Raw genomic sequence first — 22,975 nt, 5'->3', positions numbered from 1 at the left:
AAAGCAGCATACAAAACTACATATGGTATAATTATACATAAGTGCGTATGTGTATGTTTATATATACATGTAAAGGAAAACATGCTTATATTCCAGAATGGTTGTACCTGTAGTTACTTCTGGGTTGATCTTTATTTTTTTTCATATAAATTTTCTGTGTTCCAAATTCTGCCCTTCCACCTTTGCATTAGTGAGTGTGTATTTTTTAGCTGGATAAGTTATTTTAAAAAAGGATTGTTTTCAACTGTAAGGTAGTACTTTTTGATCATTAGAGAGATCTTCATATGTGAGTGTATTTGAGTTGTCCTGGAGGCTTATCCTTTTAGATTAATCCGAATAGTTTTTTGTCAGTTTGCTATTTCATCCAAAGCTTAAACCCATGTATGAGATTATCCCTGTTTTTTTTTTCTTATGCTGTAAATTTTATTTTTAGTTCTTATTACAAAAATATTTCTTAACAAAAGTAGAAAGAATGGCATAATGAACCCATGTATCCACTAATAGTTCAATTTTACCAGATTTGCCTTATCCTTTTTGCTGGAGTGTGTATTAAATTGAATGCATCTTGACATTAAATTCCTAAATATATGTCCTTTTAAAAAATAATATTTACTTACCTAGCTACAAAACCTATATTGCACATTTATTGTGATTAGCTATAATGTTTGATCCGTTACTTAAAATACATCGAATTTTACTTAAAATACAAAGATTTTTTTTTTTTCTGTTCTTTGACTTTCCAAACCAGGATTCTGGGTTTCCGCCGAGCCCCGTTGGTGGTTGGCAGATTTGTTAATCTGCGAACAGAGATCAAGCCTGTTGCCACGGAGCAGCTACTGAGCACCTTCCTCAGTACAGGTGAGAAGGTTACAAAGGACATCTAGACAGGGGAATAGCTAGTAAGTTAAAGGGGCATCATTGAGCAGAGCTGGCTCATAACGTTTAGAAATTGAAGAACTCAAAAGAAACACCAAAGCAAATCAGACAATCTGTTCTCAGGTTACTCAGGAAAATGAATCTAAAAGTAGATGTCAGGAAATTGTAAGCTTTCCCCAGTGCTCACCCAACTGTGTCTGCGGGGTAAGAATTAAGGTCACTTACTGATAGTGACAGCAGGGAATAACTATATTTTCTTCTAATGGGTTTTACAGCTAAATTTCAAACTCAGAATTTGGCTTAAATTGGTTACATTTGCATATGCTTGACTTGTTTGTTTTTTCATATACATGTGCTTTCCTGAGGAATTTCTCCTGTCTCCTTAGAATTGAGGAAATCTTAAAGCAACTCTGTAAGCGAGTTAGAGAGTCAGCAACTCTGTTCTTTGGTGTTTCTTCAGTTCCCTTGTAGGGTTGTATTGTGCCTGGAAGATCACCCTCTACTAAGCCCTACTGCTCTGCAGTTGTCAGCCTGTAACACCCGTGCCTGGAGCTGGCTATGGTGCCTCTGCCCTCTCTTTTCCATATCTACTCTGTGGTGTGGGCTCGGAGCTTAACTTCTCACTCCTATTCTTGTGGGAATGAGGAGAATGGGAAGAATTCAGAGGTTCTGTGGTCTCTTGTTTCAACCTTTTCATGGTGACTTTTAGTGACAGTGCTCTGCACTCTGGTATGACTATTGAAACAGACATTTTAAGATAAACTTCACCTTGCTTTTTTGGTGAAGTGAATGAATGGATTTACATTTAAAATGAGCTAAAACTGAATATTTAAAGAACTTGTGACCGAGTCATTGTTCAGAATTACTTTTAAGGCTTGGGCTATGCTTTTCTTACAGATAATCAAAAGCATACAGTGTCACTGATTTGTTTCAGATATTTTCTAATCACCTTTTTCCATTTTATGCTCAGCAAACATGAATTCCTGGTGGGTGCTGGGATGGGGGGTTAGGAATAAGGCAGAGTCCCTGCTCTTCAGAGACTCACAGGTTAACTCTGACATGTACAAAATGTGGAGAGGCCAGATGAGATTTGTGAAGGAGGTTGCTAACCCTTTGAGTATTGAAGAATTAGTATAAGTTATTCAGGTAGCAAAGAGGAAAAGGTATGAGGCAGAGTAACAGGAAGTAATAATGGGAATAAAGACCCAAAAGTAATATGGGATTGGCATATTTGGAGAATGATGAGGTTACAGACACCCCAGCCCCCCACATAGGGAGGTAGAAGTATTTGGTTAGAGATGAGGTTTTTAATAATGGATTGATCTTAGCACAGCCTTGTTTTTGTTGTATCTTTAAGACTTTTTTTAGAGCAGTTTTAGATTCACAGCAAAATAGAGAGGAAGATACAGAGACTTTCCAAGTACTGCTGCCCCCACACATGTGTAGCCTCCCACATTACAAACATCGCGTGTCCCGGTTGTACAGTCGTTACCGTAATCACCTAGGATCCATAGTTGACATTAGGATTCGCTCTTGGGGGCGGCGCCTGTGGCTCAGTCGGTAAGGTGCCGGCCCCATATACCGAGGGTGGCAAGTTCAAACCCGGCCCCGGCCAAACTGCAACCAAAAAATAGCCGGGCGTTGTGGCGGGCGCCTGTAGTCCCAGCTACTTGGGAGGCTGAGGCAAGAGAATCGCTTAAGCCCAGGAGTTGGAGGTTGCTGTGAGCTGTGTGAGGCCATGGCACTCTACCGAGGGCCATAAAGTGAGACTCTGTCTCTACAAAAAAAAAAAGGATTCACTCTTGGTATTGCATGTTCTGTGGATTTGGACAGATATATAATGGCATGCGTACATCATTGTGATATCACACAGAATATTTTCACTGGTTTAAAAACCCCCAATGCTCTACCAGTTCATCCCTTCCATTAGGTCTTTCTACTGTCTCCACATTTTGCGTTTTCCATGCAGTTGGAATCACAGTACGTAGCCTTTTCAGGTTGGCTTCTTTAACTTCTTGTTATTGCTTGTTGCTGTTACTCCATTAGATATGTCACAGTCTGTCCATTCACCTACTAAAGGGCATTTTGGTTGCTGCCAAGTTTTGGCAATTGTGCTGCAATAAACTTCTATGTGCAGGTTTTTGTGTAGACATAAGTTTTTAACTCTTTGGGGAAAATACTAGAAAATATAAATACAGAGGCTGTGTGATCTAGCATAGCCCATAGCTGGATCATACGGTAACAGCATGTTTAGTTTTACAAGAAACCAGCAAACCATTTTTTATTCCTACCAGCAGTGAATAAGAGCTCCTGTTACTCCTCATCCTTGTCACCATTTGCTGTTGTCATATTCTGGATTTTGACCATTCCAGTAGGTATATAGTGGTATCTGATGGTGTTAATTTGCACTCCCTGATGTCATATGAAGTAGAGCATTTTCATATGCTTATTTGCTATCTGTGTATCTTCTCTGATGAGGTATCTTTTAAGGTCTTTGGCCCATAGATTAGGTTGGCTGTTTTCTTATTGTTGAGTTTTAGCAGTTCTTTGTATATTTTGGATACTAGTCCTTTATCCCATGTGTCTTTTGCAAATACTTTCTCCCAATGTGTGGCTTATCTTTTCATTCTCTTGGCACAGTATTTTTTAACTTATCACTAGATAAGTCAGTATGACTTACATTACTTACTGTACATTACTTAGCATGTCAGCAACATGATCACTAAGTAATAGGGGCTAAATTCCATTAGCCCTTGCAACTTGACAGAGCACTTTCATGCTGTAACTTTACTTCATCCTCTTAAGTAGGTACAGTAAGTAGGAGTGAATAGGTAACTGTAGTTACCTACAGTTCATACCCAAGAAAGGAGGCTAAGGAGGATTAAATGACTTTCCCAAAGTCACAAAGCTGGCCAGGTGCAGTGACTCACGCCTGTAATCCTAGTGCTCTGGGAGGCCAAGATGGGTGAATTGCTTGAGCTCAGGAGTTTGAGACCAGCTTGAGCAAGAGGGAGACCCTGTCTCTACTTAAAAATAGAAAAAACTGAGGCAAGAAGATCGCTTGAGCTCAAGAGTTTGAGGTTGCTGTGAGCTATGATGATGCCTTGGCTCTTTACCCAGGGTGACAGAGTGAAATTCTGTCTCAAAAACAAAAAGTCACAATGCTACTGTTAGCCGGGATTTAAACCTAGATTTTTGGGCGGCGCCTGTGGCTTAAGGAGTAGGGCGCTGGTCCCATATGCTGGAGGTGGTGGGTTCAAACCTAGCCCCAGCCAAAAAAAAAAAAAAAACCCTAGATTTTCTTTCCTTTTTTTTTTTTTTTGTTGCAGTTTTGGGCCGGGCCAGGTTTGAACCCGCCACCTCTGGTATATGGGGCCAGTGCCCTACTCCTTGAGCCACAGGCGCCGCCCTCAAACCTAGATTTTACTTTTTCATCTGTTTGTGTACTTTTATATTCATTTATTCAACAAAACTGTATTTCACTCTTGTGTGACAGGCTATGAGCTAGATGCTAAATATACAGAATGCATAGACCTTCCTGCCTTCAAAGAACTTTGTCTAACAGGGGAGCCAGACATGTGTAAAGGGCCAGTGCAGTGTGGAGGAGCTGTCTAGAAGTTAGGGCCAGAGTGACAGTTAATTTCTGTAGGTGATGTTTTAAACAAGCCTTAAAGGAATGATAGCAGCCCCCCAGGTAGATACAATGTGAAAGAACATTCTAGGTTTGGACATAACTTTTTTGTGTTATAGACTCCTTTGGCAGTCTGAAGATGCTTATGGATACTTTCTCAGAATAATGTTTAAATGAATTAAAATACATAAACTTATACATGAAACAAAAAATATTGAGCTATAACTTTGATACAAAAAGTGGCCAGGCGTGGTGGCTCATGGCTGTTATCCTAGCACTCTTGGAGGCCAAGAGGATTGCTTGAGGTCAGGAGTTCAGACCACCCTGAGAAAAGTGAGACCTCATCTCTACTAAAAAAAGAAAAATACTGGGCTTAGTGGTAGGCACCTATAGTTGCAACCACTTGGGAGGCTCTGGCCCAAAGATTGTATGAACCTAGAAGTTTGAGGTCACTGTGGGCTAGGCTGAGGCCACCATGGCATTCTAGTTTGGGTGACAGAGTGAAACCTTGTCTCAAAAAAAAAAAAAAAAATTACAAAAAACAAGTTTATGATACATAGTACAGTATCATGTGCTTTGTTATTAACACATTATATAAGATCTGTCCGAGATCTAGTCACTGCAGTCATTTCAAACTATGAATATAAGGAGCACTGAGATACCCGCAACAATGCTAAAACAATATGAAAAATATGTGACTTCTGTGGCTCAGTCGGTGGGGCGCCGGCCCCATAGGCCGAGGGTGGCGGGTTCGAGCCCGGCCCCGGCCAAACTGCAAAACCAAAAAATAGCCGGGCGTCGTGGCGGGCGCCTGTAGTCCCAGCTGCTCGGGAGGCTGAGGCAAGAGAATAGCTTAAGTCCATGAGTTGGAGGTTGCTGTGAGCTGTGTGAGGCCACGGCACTCTACCGGGGGCCATAAAGTGAGACTCTGTCTCTACAAAAAAAAAAAAAAAGAAAAGAAAAATATGCGACTTCTTTTAATAACAAAGTGATGGGCAATGACAATATTATGGTTTGTTCCCTACCATTATGATTGAAGGAATGGTAATTTTAAGATAGAGCTTAGTGAAAATAAATATGTAATTTTGTTCCCCTTCAGCTCGTAGGCTCCATGAGTTAACGCTGTTTCAGGTGAAGGACAGAGCAGTTAAGGGTGACAAGCCTGAAAGAGCGTGACGGTCTCTGGAGACTAGTTTAGCTGAAGAAAGGGAAGTGTGTGGGGTTGACAAGTGGAGAGGGCAGTAGGGCAGTGTCACTGAAGGGCCTGTGCACCATGTCTAGGAGAGATTTTCTCTTGGCACTGGGAGGTCATTAAAAGAGTTTGATCATAGGGCAGCACCTGTGGCTCAAAGGAGTAGGGTGCCAGTCCCATATACCGGAGGTGGTAGGTTCAAACGTGGCCCCAGCCAAAAACTGCAAAAAAAAAAAAAGAGTTTGAATATGGAAAAATGATGCTTGGATTTAGAAAACTAATTGGGCACTGGGTGTGGTGGCTCATGCCTGTAACCATAGCACTGTGGGAGGCTGAGGCAGGTGGATTTCTTGAGCTCATGAGTTCAACATCAGCCTGAGTGAGCGTGAGACCTTTTCTCTACTAAAAATAAAAAAACTAACCGGGCATTGTGGCAGATGCCTGTAGTCCCAGCTACTTGGGAGGCTGAAGCAAGAGGATCTCTTGATCCCAGGAGACTGAAGTTGCTGTGAGCTATGATGCCAGGGCATTCTACCCAGCACAACAAAAGGAGACTATCTCGATTAAAAAAAAAAAAGAAGAAGAAAGAGAAAACTAATTGTAACAGCATCATAGAAGATGAATTGGGAAGGGGAGAATCAGGAGCTGAGAGCATCTGGGGGCTGGTGTTGTAAAATTGTATGTAGTAAGAGACAGAACTAAAGCAGGAATAGGAGGCCGGGCTCAGTGGCTCATGCCTATATAATTCCAGCACTTCGGGAGGCCAAGGCAGGAGGATTGCTTGAGGCTAAAAGTTCAAGACCAGCCTGGGCAACATAGCAAGACCCCATCTCTACGAAAAATGAAAATTTAGGCAGGTGTGGTGGCACATACCTGTATTCCTAGCCTACTCGGGAGGCGGATTACTTAAACCCCAAGGTTCGAGACTGCAGTGAGCTGTGATTGTGCCAGTGCGCTCCAGCCTGGGCAACACAGTGAGATTCCATCTCTTAAAAAAAAGAAAGGAAGGAAAGAAGCAGGGACAGAGAATAGAAAGATTTAAGAGGTACTAAAAATTGGAATGAAAAGAATTTGGTAACCACTTGATCTAGGAAAGGCAATTGAGAGAGAAGAAAAAAATTAAGAAAGACTCCCAGATTTCTGGATTAGATGACTCTAAGTGAATAACGAAGTTTCAGGAATGTAGGGAAAGGAGCCTTTCAGGAGATGCAGCGGAGGAAGAGAATGAATTTTAGGTATTTTGTTTCCTTGACAGGAACGTTCAGGAATAAATGTCAAGTAGTCATTTGGAAACTAAAGTCTACAGTTTAGGAAGCAAGTCTTGGCTGGAGGCATAGATTTTATCTCAATTGACATTTCACCCTAGGAAAGCTTAGAGACAGTGATCAGAAAACCAGTTTTTAAAATTTGACATATCCAGGAAATAGTCAAAGGTTCAGAGCTTCAGGCTCAGAGCACTAACTGAAGTCTGGAAAGGTAGATTGAGCCATGTTGTTAATGATAAATAGCTGGCATTGATTGGTCTCCGACAGTGTGTCAGGCACTGTGCTGAGCATTGGCGTAGGACATGTAGAGAAATGAAATTACATGCTTGGATTCTTGCAGTCTCCTGACAAACCTAGTGTACATTTTAACCCTGGTAACCTGACCCCAGACTCTTAGCCAATACAGCATACTCCCTTCAAGTTATGAAGAGGCTTATTTACAAAACTCAGGAGTTTGGATTTTATCCTATAGGCAGCAGATTTCCTGTACCAAGCAGTGTTGTTTTTCTGTTTGTTTTTTTAATGTTTTAATCAGTAATACGGTGACACAATCCAAACTTCAGTGAAATTCAATGAAAAGTTTTTCTTCCATCCATCCAGTTCCTTCCCCTTCCTCCCAGTGGAAACCTCTATTATTAATTTGTCTTTTTTGTGTTTGAAATATGAATACATATTTTTAACTCAACCACTTATACATGTGGCTCATTCTTTTATTGTTTAACCAGCTGCAAAGTATTCCTTTCTGTGGATCTACCATAATTCACTTAACCAGTTCCTTATTGGACTTAAATATTCCAGTATTTTATTTTTACAACCAGTGTTGCCCCCAAATTACCTTGTATGTATGTTATTTCACACATGAGCAAATATTTCTAAAAGTGAAAGTGCTGGGTCAAAGGGCATATGCATTTTAAATTTTGATAAGTACGGCCCCATTATTCTGCGTAGATGTTTAACCAGTTTATACTCTCAGGAGTAATACATGACAGTGCCTCTTTTCCTTAGCGTCACCAACAAAGTATTATCAAACTTTCGGTTTTTGTCTATTTCGTTATGTGGCATCTTTTTATTTGTTTAAGATCCATTTGTATTTTCTGTTAATTGTCTTTTCTTATCCTTTGCTCATTTTTTGTGGTGTCATTGGCCTTACAGATTTATAGGAGCTCATACCTAGGGTGAGCAGTCCTTTGTGAGATGAGATGTAAATGTTCTTTCCCAATTTTTTATAAATTTTTTTTTTTTTTTATTTGCAGTTTTGGGCTGGGGCTGGGTCTGAACCCGCCACCTCCAGCATATGGGGCCAGTACCTTACCCCTCTGAGCTACAGGCACCACCCCTCTTTCCCAATTTTTTAATTTGTTTTGAATTAAGAATCTTTGCTTAAGTTTTTTTTTTTTTTTTTTTTTTTGCCTTGTAGCAAAAGGACATCAGTCCTTTTAACAATCTTCACTTTCCTTGTTTTATATGACCTTGACATTGTTGAAGCGTGCAGGCAGTTACTTTATAAAATATCTTTTAATTGGGGCAGCGCCTATGGCTCAGCTGGTAGGGTGCTGGCTCCATATACTGAGAGTGGCTGGTTCAAACCCAGCCCTGGCCAAACTGCAACAATAACAAAAATAGCCGGGCGTTGTTGCAGGCACCTGCAGTCCCAGCTACTCAAGAGGCTGAGGCAAGAGTATCTCCTAAGTCCAGGAGCTGGAGGTTGCTGTGAGCTATGACACCATAGCACTCTACCGAGGGCAATAAAGTGAGACTCTGTCTCTAAAAAAAAAAAAAATCTCTTAATTTGAGTTTGTCTATGTTTGGCAGGGAAACCAGGGAAGTGATACTATGCTGTTCTTTGTGCACCTGATGTCCATTTAATGAAATGTCCCATTGGTGGTGATGTTAATTTTATCACTTGATTAAGATGATGAGTGTCCACAAGGTTTCTTCAGTGTAAAGTTCATAAGCATTTCATATTTACTAGTAAGTGATCACTAAGTACTTTGTAGGGAGATACTCTAGAGCTATGTAAATGTTCCATTCCTCATCAAATTTTCACTAACCACCTTTGGGATTTGTTGACAGTTTTTGTTTGATTCAGTTATATGACAGTTACTAAATGATGACTTTTTTTTAATTCTGTCATTCCATTGAAGGGTGGAACGTCTTCTACATACACATTTATTATTTATATCATGTGAATTCATAGACTTAAGTTGCTCAGAGTTACAATTAATTACTGGTATTATTTATGTTGATTCTCAAACTGTCCCAGATTTGGCCCGTGGAAACTCCTACATATTAGCTCCTGTGCCATTTTGGAATGGTCCCATCATTCTCTGAGCGCTTCCTTACATTTGCCAAAAACACCATGGTCCAGGCACATTTTGTGCCTCAGCCCTTCAAGGAGCCCTGGTTCCTTTTAATGTAGTGTGAACATGGTGTTTACAGACTAATACGTGGATGGTAGGTATGCTGAGTTCTACCTGGGTGTCAGTGTTTCCAGGTTCTCTTGAAGGACTGAAGTAAGAAGCGTCTGTAGGTATATGTCGTGTATCTGTGTGTGTGTTAAAACCATCAGTTCAAACCGGTATCGCTAATTCTAATTCAACACCACAGATGTATTCTGGCCATCTCCCGTTCTGTATGTTTAACTCCCTTCTCCATCTGTGAGAGGCCTGGTTCCCGTTCAGTTCTCTCTCTACTTATTTGCTCACCTCTCACCAGTCCCCTGCCCGTGTACATAACCAAACTCTGGCCGCACCTGCCCCAGTAGATGCCCCCGCTTGCCCTTCCTGGGTACTCATGACGGAAATCTTAGCCCTGATGAAGAGGAGGAGTATATTATTTTCCTTTAATTAAAGTGAGTTCAGAAAGATACTTGTGATGGGAGTTGACTCCTGGGAGAGACCGGGCAGAAAGGATGCCGGAAAAGGAGACTTACTTTTTGATGTATATCCTATAATACCTTCTGCATTTTTTACACTGTGTGCTTTTATTAATAAAACCTATCTAGGAACATCAGTGTTTGAAATATAGTAATTTCAGGATCTTTATTTTCACAGTGCGCGTTTACTTAGCTGCTCCCTCCTACATTGCTTAGGGAAGAGTTTGGAGTCACCATTCTTTCCTTAAGTGTATTTGGCTCCTTTCTGTCTTTTAGGAAACAACACTTGTTTCTATGGGAAGTGTTATTACTGCAGAGAAACAGAGCCAGCTTGTGCTGATGGAGATACAATGGAGGGATCTGTCACACTTTGGCTTCCAGATGTGTGGCCTTTGCAGAAACACCGACACCCGTGGGGCAGGACTTACCGAGAAGGCAAATTGGCCAGGTAAATGCTCCTGCGAGCCACTACTAAGTCTCTCCTGTGCCTGGCCAGGTGCCAACCCTGTGCAGGAGCCAGCAATTCTGTCCAAGGATGCAAAGAACCATGGGGTCAGGGCACACTCAGTAGGTGGGAACTCTGTCTTCTCCTTGTTTTTAACAGTGCCAGGTGCAGTGTTGGCACTCAATAACTCTGGCGATGCTGCTTGCCTCCAGGTGGGAGTATGATGAGAGCTACTGTGATGCTGTGAAGAAAACGTCCCCTTATGACTCTGGCCCGCGCCTCTTGGACATTATCGACACAGCTGTCTTTGACTACCTGATAGGCAATGCTGACCGCCATCACTATGAGAGCTTTCAAGATGATGAAGGCGCTAGTATGCTCATCCTTCTTGATAATGCCAAAAGGTAGGGCCAGCAGGACTGTTCCTTCTCAGTGAGGGCTTTCTTTGTATAAAAGGAGGACATTTTCACAGGTGTTCTGGACAACATCAAACACACAGTTGATAGAAGGTGTTCTTTTTTCAATTGGGACCTTTGCTGTTGGCATCCCTCCTTCTACCCTCAGGGATCTCAGAAATTAAAAAAATGGAAAAGTGGTTCTTTCCAAGGAGTTGAGGACTCTGTAAGCCTCTTCACTGACAACCAGAAACCACGGCCTTTAGTTTGTTACTTCCTACATCATTTATTCTTGCCTATGATGTTTAAAATCTGGAGAAGTACACATTTAATGGAACATTATGTGTATTAAATTTATTCTCTCTAAAGGTTCATGCAGTTTTTTTTGGTTTGTTTGTTTGTTTGTTTGTTTGTTTTTGGTTCATGCAATTCTAACAATGAATTTATTTGATAGGATGTTTTGCTATTTCTGTGGCAGCGCAGGCCCAAACTTTCACTATCATGAGAAGAAGAGCAGTTGCTTAGTGATTATATATAAAGATAAGTTACTTTTATCTTAAATACATTTATTCATTTTGAATAAAGAGAATGTCTATATTTTTTTTAGGCCTAAGCTATTTGGAGAACACATTTTATTATCATTTTGTACTCTGCATTCTCCATAGTGGCCAATTTGGTATCACATGTTTAGTTACAGTTGGTAAGTGTTTGCTAAATAGAATGCTTCCTTGGAGCCCAGAATTGTCCAGGCACTTGGTCGCTGCTGTTAACGTTGGTTTGCTAGAAGCAAGCTGAGATATGGCTTCTTGTCAAAGAGAGCTTGTGCAGCATTTACTAATGAGGCCACCTCATTTACTAATGAGGTTCTTATACTGAACACGAGTGCCTCATGCCTCATGAGAGATGGTGACAGCCACAGAAGATGAAAGGTAGCAGATACTTCCTCTCCCCCTAACCCATCACAGCAAACCAGGCTGTGGCCATTCTGCTATATATGTGCCTAAAAATCTTTATCCATACATTTTAAAAAAATGAGCAAGTGTACTGTGATAACACATGACATTTGATAGATACATCAAAATAGTGGCTGTTGTAGTCTGTTTAGGCTGCTGTAGCAAAATACCTTAGACTGGACAATTTATAAGCCATAGAAATTTATTGCTCATAGTTCTGGAATTGGGAAAGTCGTAGGACCAGGTGCCAGCAGAGTCAGTATCTGGTGAGGGCCCATTTGTCTTAGGTAGTGCCTTCTATGTGTAAGAGGCAACAAGCTCCCTCTGGCTTTTTTTATAAGGACACTAGTCCCATTTGTGAGGGCTCCGCTCTCGTGATGTAATCATCTCCCAAGGTCCCATCTCTTACTTCTGTTGCAGTGGGGATTAGATGACAGCATGTGAATTTAGAGGGGACAGAAACATTAGACCATGGCAGTTGCCTTTGTTTTATGTTATTGGAGGACCTACACTGTACTGAGGGCTACCAAGCCAGCCAGCTATCAAGGTGAGCTTCTGGGAAAAGAGTGGAAGGTTGACAGTTTCTACAGCATCAGTTCTTTCTGACTCTGAATTACTGCTAAGATCATTTATGCATCTGGGGGTTTTTTTGGTTTTGTTTGTTTGTTTGTTTGTTTTTGCAGTTTTTGTCCATAGCTGGGTTTGAACCCACCACCTCTGGTATATGGGGCCAGCGCCCTACTCCTTGAGCCACAGGTGCTGCCCTATGCATCTGTTTTGAATTAGTGTTTCTTGAACCTCTGTGAGCAGTTTTCCCATTTTGAATCTGCCCTTATACTTCCCTGTAAGGGAATAGGATATTGGTAATTTTGGAGTAGAACAAGTATAGCTTCTTTTTATAAGTAATGGCCATCTGCTTATTTGTGAGAAACTACTATGAATAGAATTTTTTTCTTCCCTTATGCCTTAAAACTTTTTCAGGCTGAGGGGTTCCAAGTTCGCCCTTTGTTCTGTGTCTACAGTGTGTTCACTATGGTTGTGCTCCAGCTCCTTGCGATATCTTGACAGGAAAAAGGGTCCTTGTAAATGAGTATGTTTGTTGTGAGATACTGCAGTATGGGGTGTTAGGGATCCCGTGTCTAATTGGTCATGCTCTGCTTGTTTTCAATTTAAGTGGTTTGAGCTGCTTGAGCATGAAATTATCTAGGATCACATTTGGCCTTCTTATAGAATTTGTTGTTGCTTTAGTGCTAAGAAGGGAACTGAAACTGCCACTGAATTCACTGAGTTTTACTTTAATTTTCAGCTTTGGGAACCCCTTGCTGGAGGAAAGAAGCATTCTTGCCCCTCTCTATCAGTGTTGCATGTAAGTTGTGCACAGCAAATAGCATGTGCTTCATTGCCTGCCTTCCCAGGCTCAGGGAACAGTAGGTTGGTTTTCTTGGCCTTGAAACTTTCTGGTACTTGAGCAGTGCTTATCATACTTTTCCAACTCAGAACCCCCTAGAGATTTTGAGATGAGGGATCAGGGAAAAGTGGAGGCAGGTAACCCAAAGCTCAGAATTCATTTCAAATTTTGTGTGAGTAGAAGTTTGTAGTCTGTTGAGTAATACATATCTATGTTTGGTTTAATATCAGACTATAATCATCCCCCTACACCCACCCCACCCACCCCCGCCAAAAAATAAAGACTCTAGCAAAATCTGTATCCGTGATTGCTGCACCTAGTTTACTTGGGGTTTCAAGTCCTCTTACTCACCTACCACATACCACCTGGTGTCTGCAAATCTCAATTTGAAATTATCTGAATCAAAAGTAACTTTTCTGGGCTCGGTGCCCATAGCTCAGTGGTTAGGGCGCCAGTCACATACACCCAGGCTGGTGGGTTCGAAACTGGTCTGGGCCAGCTAAACAGCAATGACAGCTGCAACAAAAAAATAGCCGGGTGTTGTGGTGGGCGCCTATAGTACCAGCTACTTGGGAAGCTGAGGCAGGAGAATCGCTTAAACCCAAAAGTTTGAGCTTTCTGTGAGCTATGGTGCCATAGCACTCTACCGAAGGTGACATAGTGAGACTCTGTTTTCAAAAATAAAAAGTAAAAACTCTACATTAGAGAACAAAGAAATTGAAAGTAAATCAAGAAAATGAGATAAAGACTGGACTCTCAAAAGCTCCTTTTCAGATTATCATTCCTGGTATAATTTTAAAGCCTGCATATCAAGAATCGCCTGGGACCCACCTTTCAGGGCTATTCAGAAGAGCAAGTCCAGGAGCACCACTTATTACTGGTCAACTCCCAGAAACAATCATGCCACATGAGGCCGCCCCTCTTAGCAATCAGTCTGTTTTTCTTTTCTTTTTTTAATAGCAACAAAAATCTGCAACCCTTAAATTATCTTTGTTAATGCTGGGAAGCAGCGATACATACAATCAAAATATGTGCCTTTATGTTTGAAGGGGAGGTTTTTGTGGTAATAATCAATTTTATGGATGCCACGGCACTCTACCCAGGGCAACAAAGACTCTGTCTCAAAAAAAAAAATAAAAATCCTCTTTAGTTGGTGTCTTAATCCATTTTGTGTTGCCATAACCAAATAACACACAGACCGGGCAATTTATAATGATCTGAAATTTATTGGCTCACAATAATAAGTGCAATATCAAGGTGTCCATATCTGGCCTTCTTGGAGAGCCCTCGTGGCCTAATGACCTCTTAAAGGTCCTACTTCTTTTTTTTTTGTAGAGACAGAGTCTCACTTTATGGCCCTCAGTAGAGTGCCGTGGCCTCACACAGCTCACAGCAACCTCCAACTCCTGGGCTTAAGCGATTCTCCTGCCTCAGCCTCCCGAGTACTACAGGCACCTGCCACAACGCCCAGCCATTTTTTGGTTGCAGTTCAGCCGGGGCCAGGTTTGAACCCGCCACCCTTGGTATATGGGGCCGGCGCCTTACCGACTGAGCCACAGGCACCGCCTGGTCCTACTTCTTAATACTGTTAGAATGGCAATTAAATTTCAACACGAGTTTCAAACATTCAAACCATAGCAGTTGGTGAAATAATTAAGGAAAACAGGTACTTTAAAATAACTTTTCTATTTTTAACATTGGTAGATGTTTTTTAAAATTTGGTAACATATGAAGAATTAAGTTAAAATTACCTGCCGATATGTAAGGATACCTCCTGCTAACATTGCAGTGTGCTTCATTATAGTCGTGTGTGTGTGTGCGTGTGTGTGTGTGTGCGCGCGTGTGCGCATATGTTTTATTTTCCCACAAATTTGGAGTAAAATAGGTTTTTTTCCTCTATCCTTTTCCCCCAGCATTATATCATGGACATTTCCCATACCACTGAATTTTCAAAACTGTTTTTAATGGCTGCATGGTATATCTCTTTAATGAATAAGCCATAATTTAACTATTTCCCAATTATTGAACATTCAGGTTCACGTATTTCCTGTTATAAACAGCACTGCAGTGAACATATGTGAATCTTTGTGTATATCTCTGATTAATTATCCAGGAAAAAGTATCAAAATGTGGTAATGTGGCATACTCATATTGGAGGGGTAATTCTGAAACAAATGGGTTTTTGGTTAAAATATTTTACTTTTTTTTTTTTTTACTTTTGCCTGCCAAGCAGCCTTTAAACTCCATTTGATAGAGGTTTCATGTAACTTGTCCTAAAACTTTTTCTTCCAGCATTCGGGTTTCTACCTGGAACAGACTGAACTACCTAAAGAATGGTGTGCTAAAGTCTGCCTTAAAATCTGCCATGGCCCATGACCCCATCTCCCCCGTGCTCGCCAATCCTCACCTGGACGCCATGGACCAGCGGCTCCTGAGTGTCCTGGCCACCGTGAAGCAGTGCACTGACCAGTTTGGGATGGACACTGTGCTGGTGGAAGACAGGATGCCTCTCTCCCACTTGTAATTCTCAACAGAAACTAAGTGAGACTTCTTTTTACAAAGATAGAGAAACAGCACAATCAGTTCTAGGTGGCATGAGATGGATTGGAAACGGCCAACAGCAAGTTCTTGTGAGAGGGAACAGGGTGGCCTCGGATGTCTTTGGTATTTTCTGTAGTAGACGCTGATGCAAAGACTACAAGTTTCAGAGCATGGAGATGTTCCTGCTGAGTCACATGACCTCCCTGCAGTTGCCCATCCTAGAAGCGGACATCATAGTCAGTCTTTATTCCATGCCAAAGGACAAACAGGTGTGACATTTGGACAGGGGAATGGAAAGGTTGGTTCTGGAGTGTGTGTTTGGAGTTGAACCTTGCAGTCCTTTCTCCACATCTGTGGACTTTGTGGAAACACGTTTGAATTTTTTTTTTTTCTCTCACCAGTACTAGTCAAATCAGAAAGCTTGCTGCCTCCTACAGAGTGACAGCAAATAACACCTTATGTTCCATTAAGCCAAAATAGCATGCTCTGCTGAAGGAGATATGGTTCTAAGATAGAATTGGAGGGAAGGGCAGGAGCAGGAAGATGTTCGGGCCTTCAAACAGTTGACTAGTACTGTTTTGTTGATCTTAGGGGAGAAAAGAAGAGAGAGACCCACTTGGTAGAACCAGAATCAGGGAGATGACTGAGTTAGTGCAAACAGGGTTCCCCTGTATTAGGTTCTTAAAGTGGGTAAAAAGCAAACACGACTTTGTACCTGAGTAAAATCTGCATTTTCACAGTCACGTCCAGATTAATCAAAAAGTTGTCTCTAGAGAAAATACTTTTACAACCCAAGCATGATTCTTTTTTTTTTTTTTTTTTTTTGTAGAGACAGAGTCTCACTGTACCGCCCTCGGGTAGAGTGCCGTGGCGTCACACGGCTCACAGCAACCTCTTAACTCTTGGGCTTACGCGATTCTCTTGCCTCAGCCTCCCGAGCAGCTGGGACTACAGGCGCCCGCCCAAGCATGATTCTTTTATGGAGACTAATATTTTTCCCTTTTACCCAAAGCAGGCAAATCCTTTCTAAATTAACAGAGTTAACTGAAATAATACCTTGAATGACAGGTTCCTTGTAATCTCTGCCATCCTCATTTCCCTCCTGAAAATAATTTTCACCTCTGCCTTTAAGGTATCTGGTCACTGGAGCTGCTGTTCTCAAGATATTGGCCAACCTGTTTGTGCCTTTCTTGTAAGGAAAGGCTGCTTACTCCTACAAATGAGAGTGTACACCCTCGAGGTGGCAGGACTTACCTTGCAGTTGGGCAGTTGGGCCATGTAGAAGACTGTAAACAAAGATTTTTAAGCCTTCTGAGCCTCAAAATTAAGGAGGTTACCAGAAAGAGCCTTAAGATTTTGATTTATGTCAAATTCTTATTTCCTTATTTAGTCTTATTTGGAGTTCTGAACCCATCATGTACTATTATGCCCATCTGCTCTTAGCATTCCCAAATTTCAGGTTGCTACAACACAGTTTTAGTTCTGTGTTCTAGCCAGTTGCAGTAAAATACAGGGCCAGAGGAGGACAGGCCTGGTTGCCCACTCCCCGTGAACTACCCATCCAGGAACTGTTCCAGTTTTGCATTTCTGCCAGATACTGATATTTAAACAGTGTGGTTGAACAAATTTAATGCCACCCATTGGAGACTAGTTTTAGGCAACCACTGTTTAAAAATCAGCTTTAGAATTTATGCCCCAACTTTTCTCACATTGGAAGATAATTGAATAACCCATAACTACTATAAAATAGCATGAAATTAGAAAATATTTTTTATGTACATTTGAGATGAACACAACAGTAGGTTGAGTTAAAAAAGGATATTGAATTTAAGAAGATAGATATTAAATACAAAATGCTAAATTAAGAGTTAACAAAAGAAGGCATCGATTTTGATTTCTTTTTTTTAAACACTTCAAGATGATTGAGATTTCAGTTTTAAGGCTACTTGCTATTGTGTGTCCAGGGAAATTCATAATTGGTCACCATGTTTGTGCTTTTCTATAGATGAGAGTGTACACTGTACAGATGGCCAGACTTATTTGTGATTTGGGCCATGCAGAAGACTTGGAAACAGATTTTTTAAGCCTCGGAGCCTTGCAGTTAAGGAGGTTACCAGGAAGAGCCTTAAGATTTTGGAGGCAGGAGATAGTAGGAAGGATGTCAGCTCTCTTACTTGAGAGAACATAAATAAATATGGATTTGTGTCCTTTAAAACACATGATGCCTTTAGTATGCCACACTGTCATGAGTAAGAACTGTTCTCAAACTGGGATCTTCATTCGCAATGTTGAAGACAGAAAATTCTTCTAAGGAAATGCATAGAAGGGAATGCTGCTTTGAAAAACGGTTTCATCCTTTTCATCAAAGCATTCACAGAAAATGGATCATTTCATTCTCTTTCCTATTTTCAAACTCATTGATATTAAAAGATTTTTTGATCCACAGTGGTTAAAGTTAGAATTAAGCTAACGTAGTGGTGTGGGCATGGCACTAAGAAAAAGCAAAAGCGTGTTTAGGCAGATCTTTGAGAAAACCAACCATAAGCTTACAGCCCTAAAACTCAGAAACACTAAATTATTTTTGAAAAAAAAGGCGGATCTCTTTTTTTTTTAAAGTTTTGGAACACTGTTGTCTTTATCATTTATTTATTAGATTCTGAGGCTATTTACAGCAAGTCATGGGAGGGGTTTTGGTAGCTCTAAGTTAGGTGTGCCTCCCAAACATCCAAAGATAGATGTGGATACACTTTTATATTATAAACTAATTGCCATTTCCTGCCCTCCTCCTACTTCTTAAAAATGTTTATTCCAAAATTTGAAGTTTAGAAGTTTCTAGAACTGTTCTTTAATATGAGACTGTATTATGGGTTTGGGAAGGGGTATAAATCATCTTGTGTGCAAAACAAATTAATTGGATCTGATTTGCTCAGAGTGTTGTTCAATAATGTATTATTAATAACACATTTCGCCATGTTTGCACTCAGGGTGCAAATGAAATTTAAGAAGGAAATGGAAGAATTCAGATGCATCCGTTGCATATTATTTTGGGAAAGGTGAATCCTTTACATGGCATTGTCTTTCAAAGAAATTTGTCTTTTCCTTTATTTAAAAAAAAAAAAAATGCCTTGGCCACCCCTTCCCATCTATCATATTCTTTCAGCCTTCCTTCTCCATCACCTGTGTGTTCTTTGGTGACCAGTAATTGACCACACCTTGATGGTAAGACAGCATGTGTCAGTGAGCTATCTTATGATTCCTCCTGTGAGCTTGAGCTTCAGGAAATATGAGTAAAGGTATATATGTGTGTATATAGTTGTTTATGCATTCTAGCAAGAAAAATATATTTATTTTGGCACAGGGGAACACTCCTTACACTGCTGGAGGACTTGAAGCTAGTGAAAGGTTCTCAGTCTCTAAGAGTGGACCTGAAGTGACATAAAGACTGTTCAGCAAACAGCTACTGAGCAACTCTGGTGTGTGAAGCAGGCAGACCTGATGAAGTTTATTGTACAGGGAAGGCCAGTTTTTCTCCTTTAATTTTGGGTAGTGAAAAGATAGGGGATGGGTACTGTACTGCCACAGGTTTTTAGGAACTGAGGTGTTCCTCACACAAAATGTTGGGGGAAACTAGGAATAATTTACTGGGAAACTTAATTTATTTGCTTAAACGGAAAGTGTAGAACCTTCTGTTTTGATCTGCCAAGGATTTCGTCTCAGAACTGTTACACAAATGGAGGTTGTATCTGGTAAAACACCAAACAAGACAGATAAACATCTAAATTTCTAATGTGTTCAATGGGTTTCAATTCTGAAAAAGAATATGAATAAAGATTTTAATTAATATTGATGTATCATCTTTTCCTCTTAATCTTTTTTCCCTCCATTCAGGATATTTCCAGTGTTCCTTTTATAAATTTCTTACCTGTTTTGTTTAGGAACAGAGATGATTACATATTTTATACCCACTGAAACTTCAACAGGGATTGTTTCATAGTATCTGATGGATATGACCTTTAACTTCCTTCACCAGTCTTCAAAAGGTTCATACCTGGGGACGGTCATGCCTATAATCCTAGCACTCTGGAAGGCTGAGGTTGGAGGATTGCTTGAGCTCAGGAATTTGAGATCAGCCTGAGCAGGAGTGAGACTCCATCTTTACTAAAAATAGAAATCTTAACAGGGCGTGGTGGCACGCACTTGTAGTCCCAGCTACTCACTACTTGGGAGCCTGAGGCAGGAGGATTACTTGAGCCTTGGAGTCTGAGGTTGTTGTGAGCTAGGCTGATGCCACAGTGCTCTTGTCTGGGATAACACAGAGGGAGACTCTGTCTCAAAAAGAAAAAAAAGTTCATACTAGGTTGCAACTGCACCAAAATTTTCCATAGGATCATTCTTAAGTGCTTTTTCTGTATTTAGTGATTAACTCCATTTGTGAGCTGCCTCAGAGGAAAATAATTATGAATCTTGAAGAACCTGTTAACACAGTACCATAAAGACAGGAAGAGAAGGCCAGTTTATAATTCTTAGAACACTTAGGCTTTTCACTTTTGAAATGGAAATCCAGCATTATAAACTTCAACCAGACAACTGAAGATAATTCTCAAGATTTTTGTTTTATTTGCAGCACATCTGTATAGTTTTTGTCTTTTGTACTTGAATACATGTGGGAAGCTGAAATCTGGTCCGTATATCTCACTGACTCATCACACTCAGACTCCTCTCCAGGCTACAATTCAAGATTCCTTTTTTTCCTCAAGCATATCAGAACTGGAATTAGAGCTTGAGAGAGGCAGCTCAGAGTGGCAAGAGTGGGAGGAGGAGTCAGTTACTGGGTAGTTTTTTACTAAAAAAACCGATTCCTAAAAAAAATTATTTGCCTACAAAACCAATTTTCATTTTGTAAAATATATGAGAATGGTCATCACCACTAGTTTTCCATGGGTGGGATTTTTTAAGGTAAGTTTGGTATAAGTCCCAGGGCAGAATGGTATTAAATCACGATTACGTGAGATGTTTGGCTTTTCTTCAGTAGATATTTGGACATTGTACTGCACGTTGTAGATGCCACCAAGATGATGGTGACTGTCCCTTCCCTCAAAGAACTCATAGTCTAGTCCTGGCATATGAGAACTGCTTGTGAGGCCCAAATGCCCCAGGGCTGAGATAACTACAACATTGAGTAGGAAGGATCTCTCAGAGGGAGACCAGACCTACACTGAAGAGGAGGCCGATCCAGGCGGACAAAGAATGGAACCCCTGACTCTGGAAATGCAGCGCTGTGTGTGCAGAAGGTGCAGTGCCTCCTGGGCCTGTAATCTGTTTCACTACCTGGGTCACCGGAAATATCCCTTCAGGGGGTTCCTGTGGTCTTCATCAAGAAAACATGGTGTGCCCTGTCTCAAGAGGACATTCTCAGTCCACTGTGATGCTTCACGTGCTCTGTGGCATAGATGTTAAAGGGATCCTGACATGTAGATGAGCTGTGAAACATTCATTTTGTTTTCAGAGTTTTTGTTTCATGTACCAGATTGATTTATTTGTTCAAAGATTGTTTTCAAGGCAGATGGTTCTGACTGCCTTCAGCAGGGTGGGTAAGATGTCTATTATAAAGCTTTACAATTCAGTACCATTCATATGACCTCAGTAAAGGTGTTGTGTGCCATTTTACCTCACAGAGACCTTAAAGTGCAGGCTTTGATTCAATAAGTCTGGTTCCTGACATTCTGCATTTCTTTTTTTTTTTTTTCGTAGAGGCAGAGTCTCACTTTGTGGCCCTCGGTAGAGTGCCGTGGCCTCACCCAGCTCACAGCAACCTCCAACTCCTGGGCTTAAGTGATTCTCTTGCCTCAGCCTCCCGAGTAGCTGGGACTACAGGCGCCCGCCACAACGCCCGGCTATTTTTTGGTTGCAGTTCAGCCGGGGCTGGGTTTGAACCTGCCACCCTCGGTATATGGGGCCGGTGCCTTACCGACTGAGCCACAGGCGCCGCCCGACATTCTGCATTTCTAACAAGATGCTGGACATTGCTAATGCCAGGGTCCTTGGACCACACTTAGAATAATGCTTGCTAAGGTATCATAGCTGGCTCTAGTTTTCACAACAGCCTCTAGATGTCCCCATTTCCCATGAGATTTTTGCTCCTATAACTTTACAGCTAGCAGCCTCCAAGCCCTGAAACTGAAATGTTAGCAACTTATTGAAATATTTCTAGACAAAAAACTTGTCTAGAAATGTGTTTGGATTCATTGCTTCTATGTGGAACTGAGTGGTGAAAAAATGTTTTTTTTTTTTTTTTTGAGACAAAGCCTCAAGCTGTCACCCTGGGTAGAATGCCACGGAATCACAGCTCACAGGAACCTCCAACTCCTGGGCTTAAGTGATTCTCTTGCCTCAGCCTCCTGAGTAGCTGGGACTACAGGCGCCCACCACAACATCCAGCCATTTTTTGGTTTAGTTGTCATTGTTTGTCAGGCCCAGGCTGGATTCAAACCCGCCATGTGGCTGGCACCTTAGCCACTTGAGCTACAGGCACTGAGCCTGTTTACCTGTTTTTAAAAGGGAAATTTTGAAATCAAATTGGTTGTCTAAGAACTTCCATGAAATGCTACATCTAAATTAGAACCTCTCAGAAATTAGTAGTTAGGTGCACAAGGAAGTTACACGTAGAGTGATAATTCTTTACAGTAAGTTTGTTCTTTTTCTGAGACAGAGGTTTACTTTGTCACCATCCATAAGAGTGTGGTGGCGTCAAAGCTCACAGTAACTTCAAACTCTTGAGCTCAAGCGATCCTCTTGCCTCAGCCTCCCAAGTAGCTGGGACTACAGGCACCCACCACAAAACCCGGCTATTTTTATTTATGTGAGACAGAGTATCCCTTTGTCACCCTCGGTAGAGGTATAGAGCCATGTCATAGCTCAAAGCAAACTCAAACTCTTCAGCTCAAGTGATCCCCTTGTCTCAGCTGCGACTATAGGTGCCCACCACAATGCTGGCTATTTTTAGAGACAGGGTCTCACTCTTGCACAGGCAGGTCTGGAACTCTGAGCTCAGGTGATTCACCTGCCTCAGCCTCCCAGAGTGCTAGGATTATAGGCATGAGCCACCACACCCGGCCCATTACACTAAGTCTTAAAACCTGGATTTTTAAAAATAAATTACTGTTACCATTAGCAATTTATCACCATGAATTCACTCATAAACTTCAGGATTAACTAAAGCCATTCAAACTTCCTGTGTAGACCACTGAGAGCCAGGTGTTTTGCCCAGGAGTTCCACAAAGACCACACTACCAAGCAAACTGAATTCACAGCAGAGTCCCTTTATTGGAGAGCGGGTAGGCAACTGCCTCTTACTCAACACAGTGGTTCAGACAGCAGCCCCGAATTGTGTGTTG

General features: G+C 41.2%; 1 protein-coding gene across 3 annotated transcripts in view; it reads left to right on the top strand.

The window, feature by feature from the left end:
- The window catches only part of FAM20B (FAM20B glycosaminoglycan xylosylkinase), a 46,698-nt gene extending 27,276 nt beyond the window's left edge, over positions 1–19,422 (top strand). For all 3 annotated transcript variants that reach the window (XM_053607215.1, XM_053607217.1, XM_053607216.1), the window contains exons 4-8: positions 749–858; positions 10,116–10,287; positions 10,497–10,688; positions 12,939–12,998; positions 15,333–19,422. In XM_053607215.1, the coding sequence (XP_053463190.1) occupies positions 749–858; positions 10,116–10,287; positions 10,497–10,688; positions 12,939–12,998; positions 15,333–15,564 (766 nt within the window). In that variant the 3' untranslated portion in view covers positions 15,565–19,422. The remainder of the gene's footprint in view (positions 1–748; positions 859–10,115; positions 10,288–10,496; positions 10,689–12,938; positions 12,999–15,332) is intronic.
- The last annotated feature ends 3,553 nt before the right edge of the window (positions 19,423–22,975 follow it).

This window comes from Nycticebus coucang, chromosome 10, assembly GCF_027406575.1.
Source record: "Nycticebus coucang isolate mNycCou1 chromosome 10, mNycCou1.pri, whole genome shotgun sequence".
Taxonomy (NCBI): Eukaryota; Metazoa; Chordata; class Mammalia; order Primates; family Lorisidae; genus Nycticebus; species Nycticebus coucang.
Note: the sequence above shows the minus strand (reverse complement) of the source record. Positions and strands in the feature narration are given on the sequence as shown.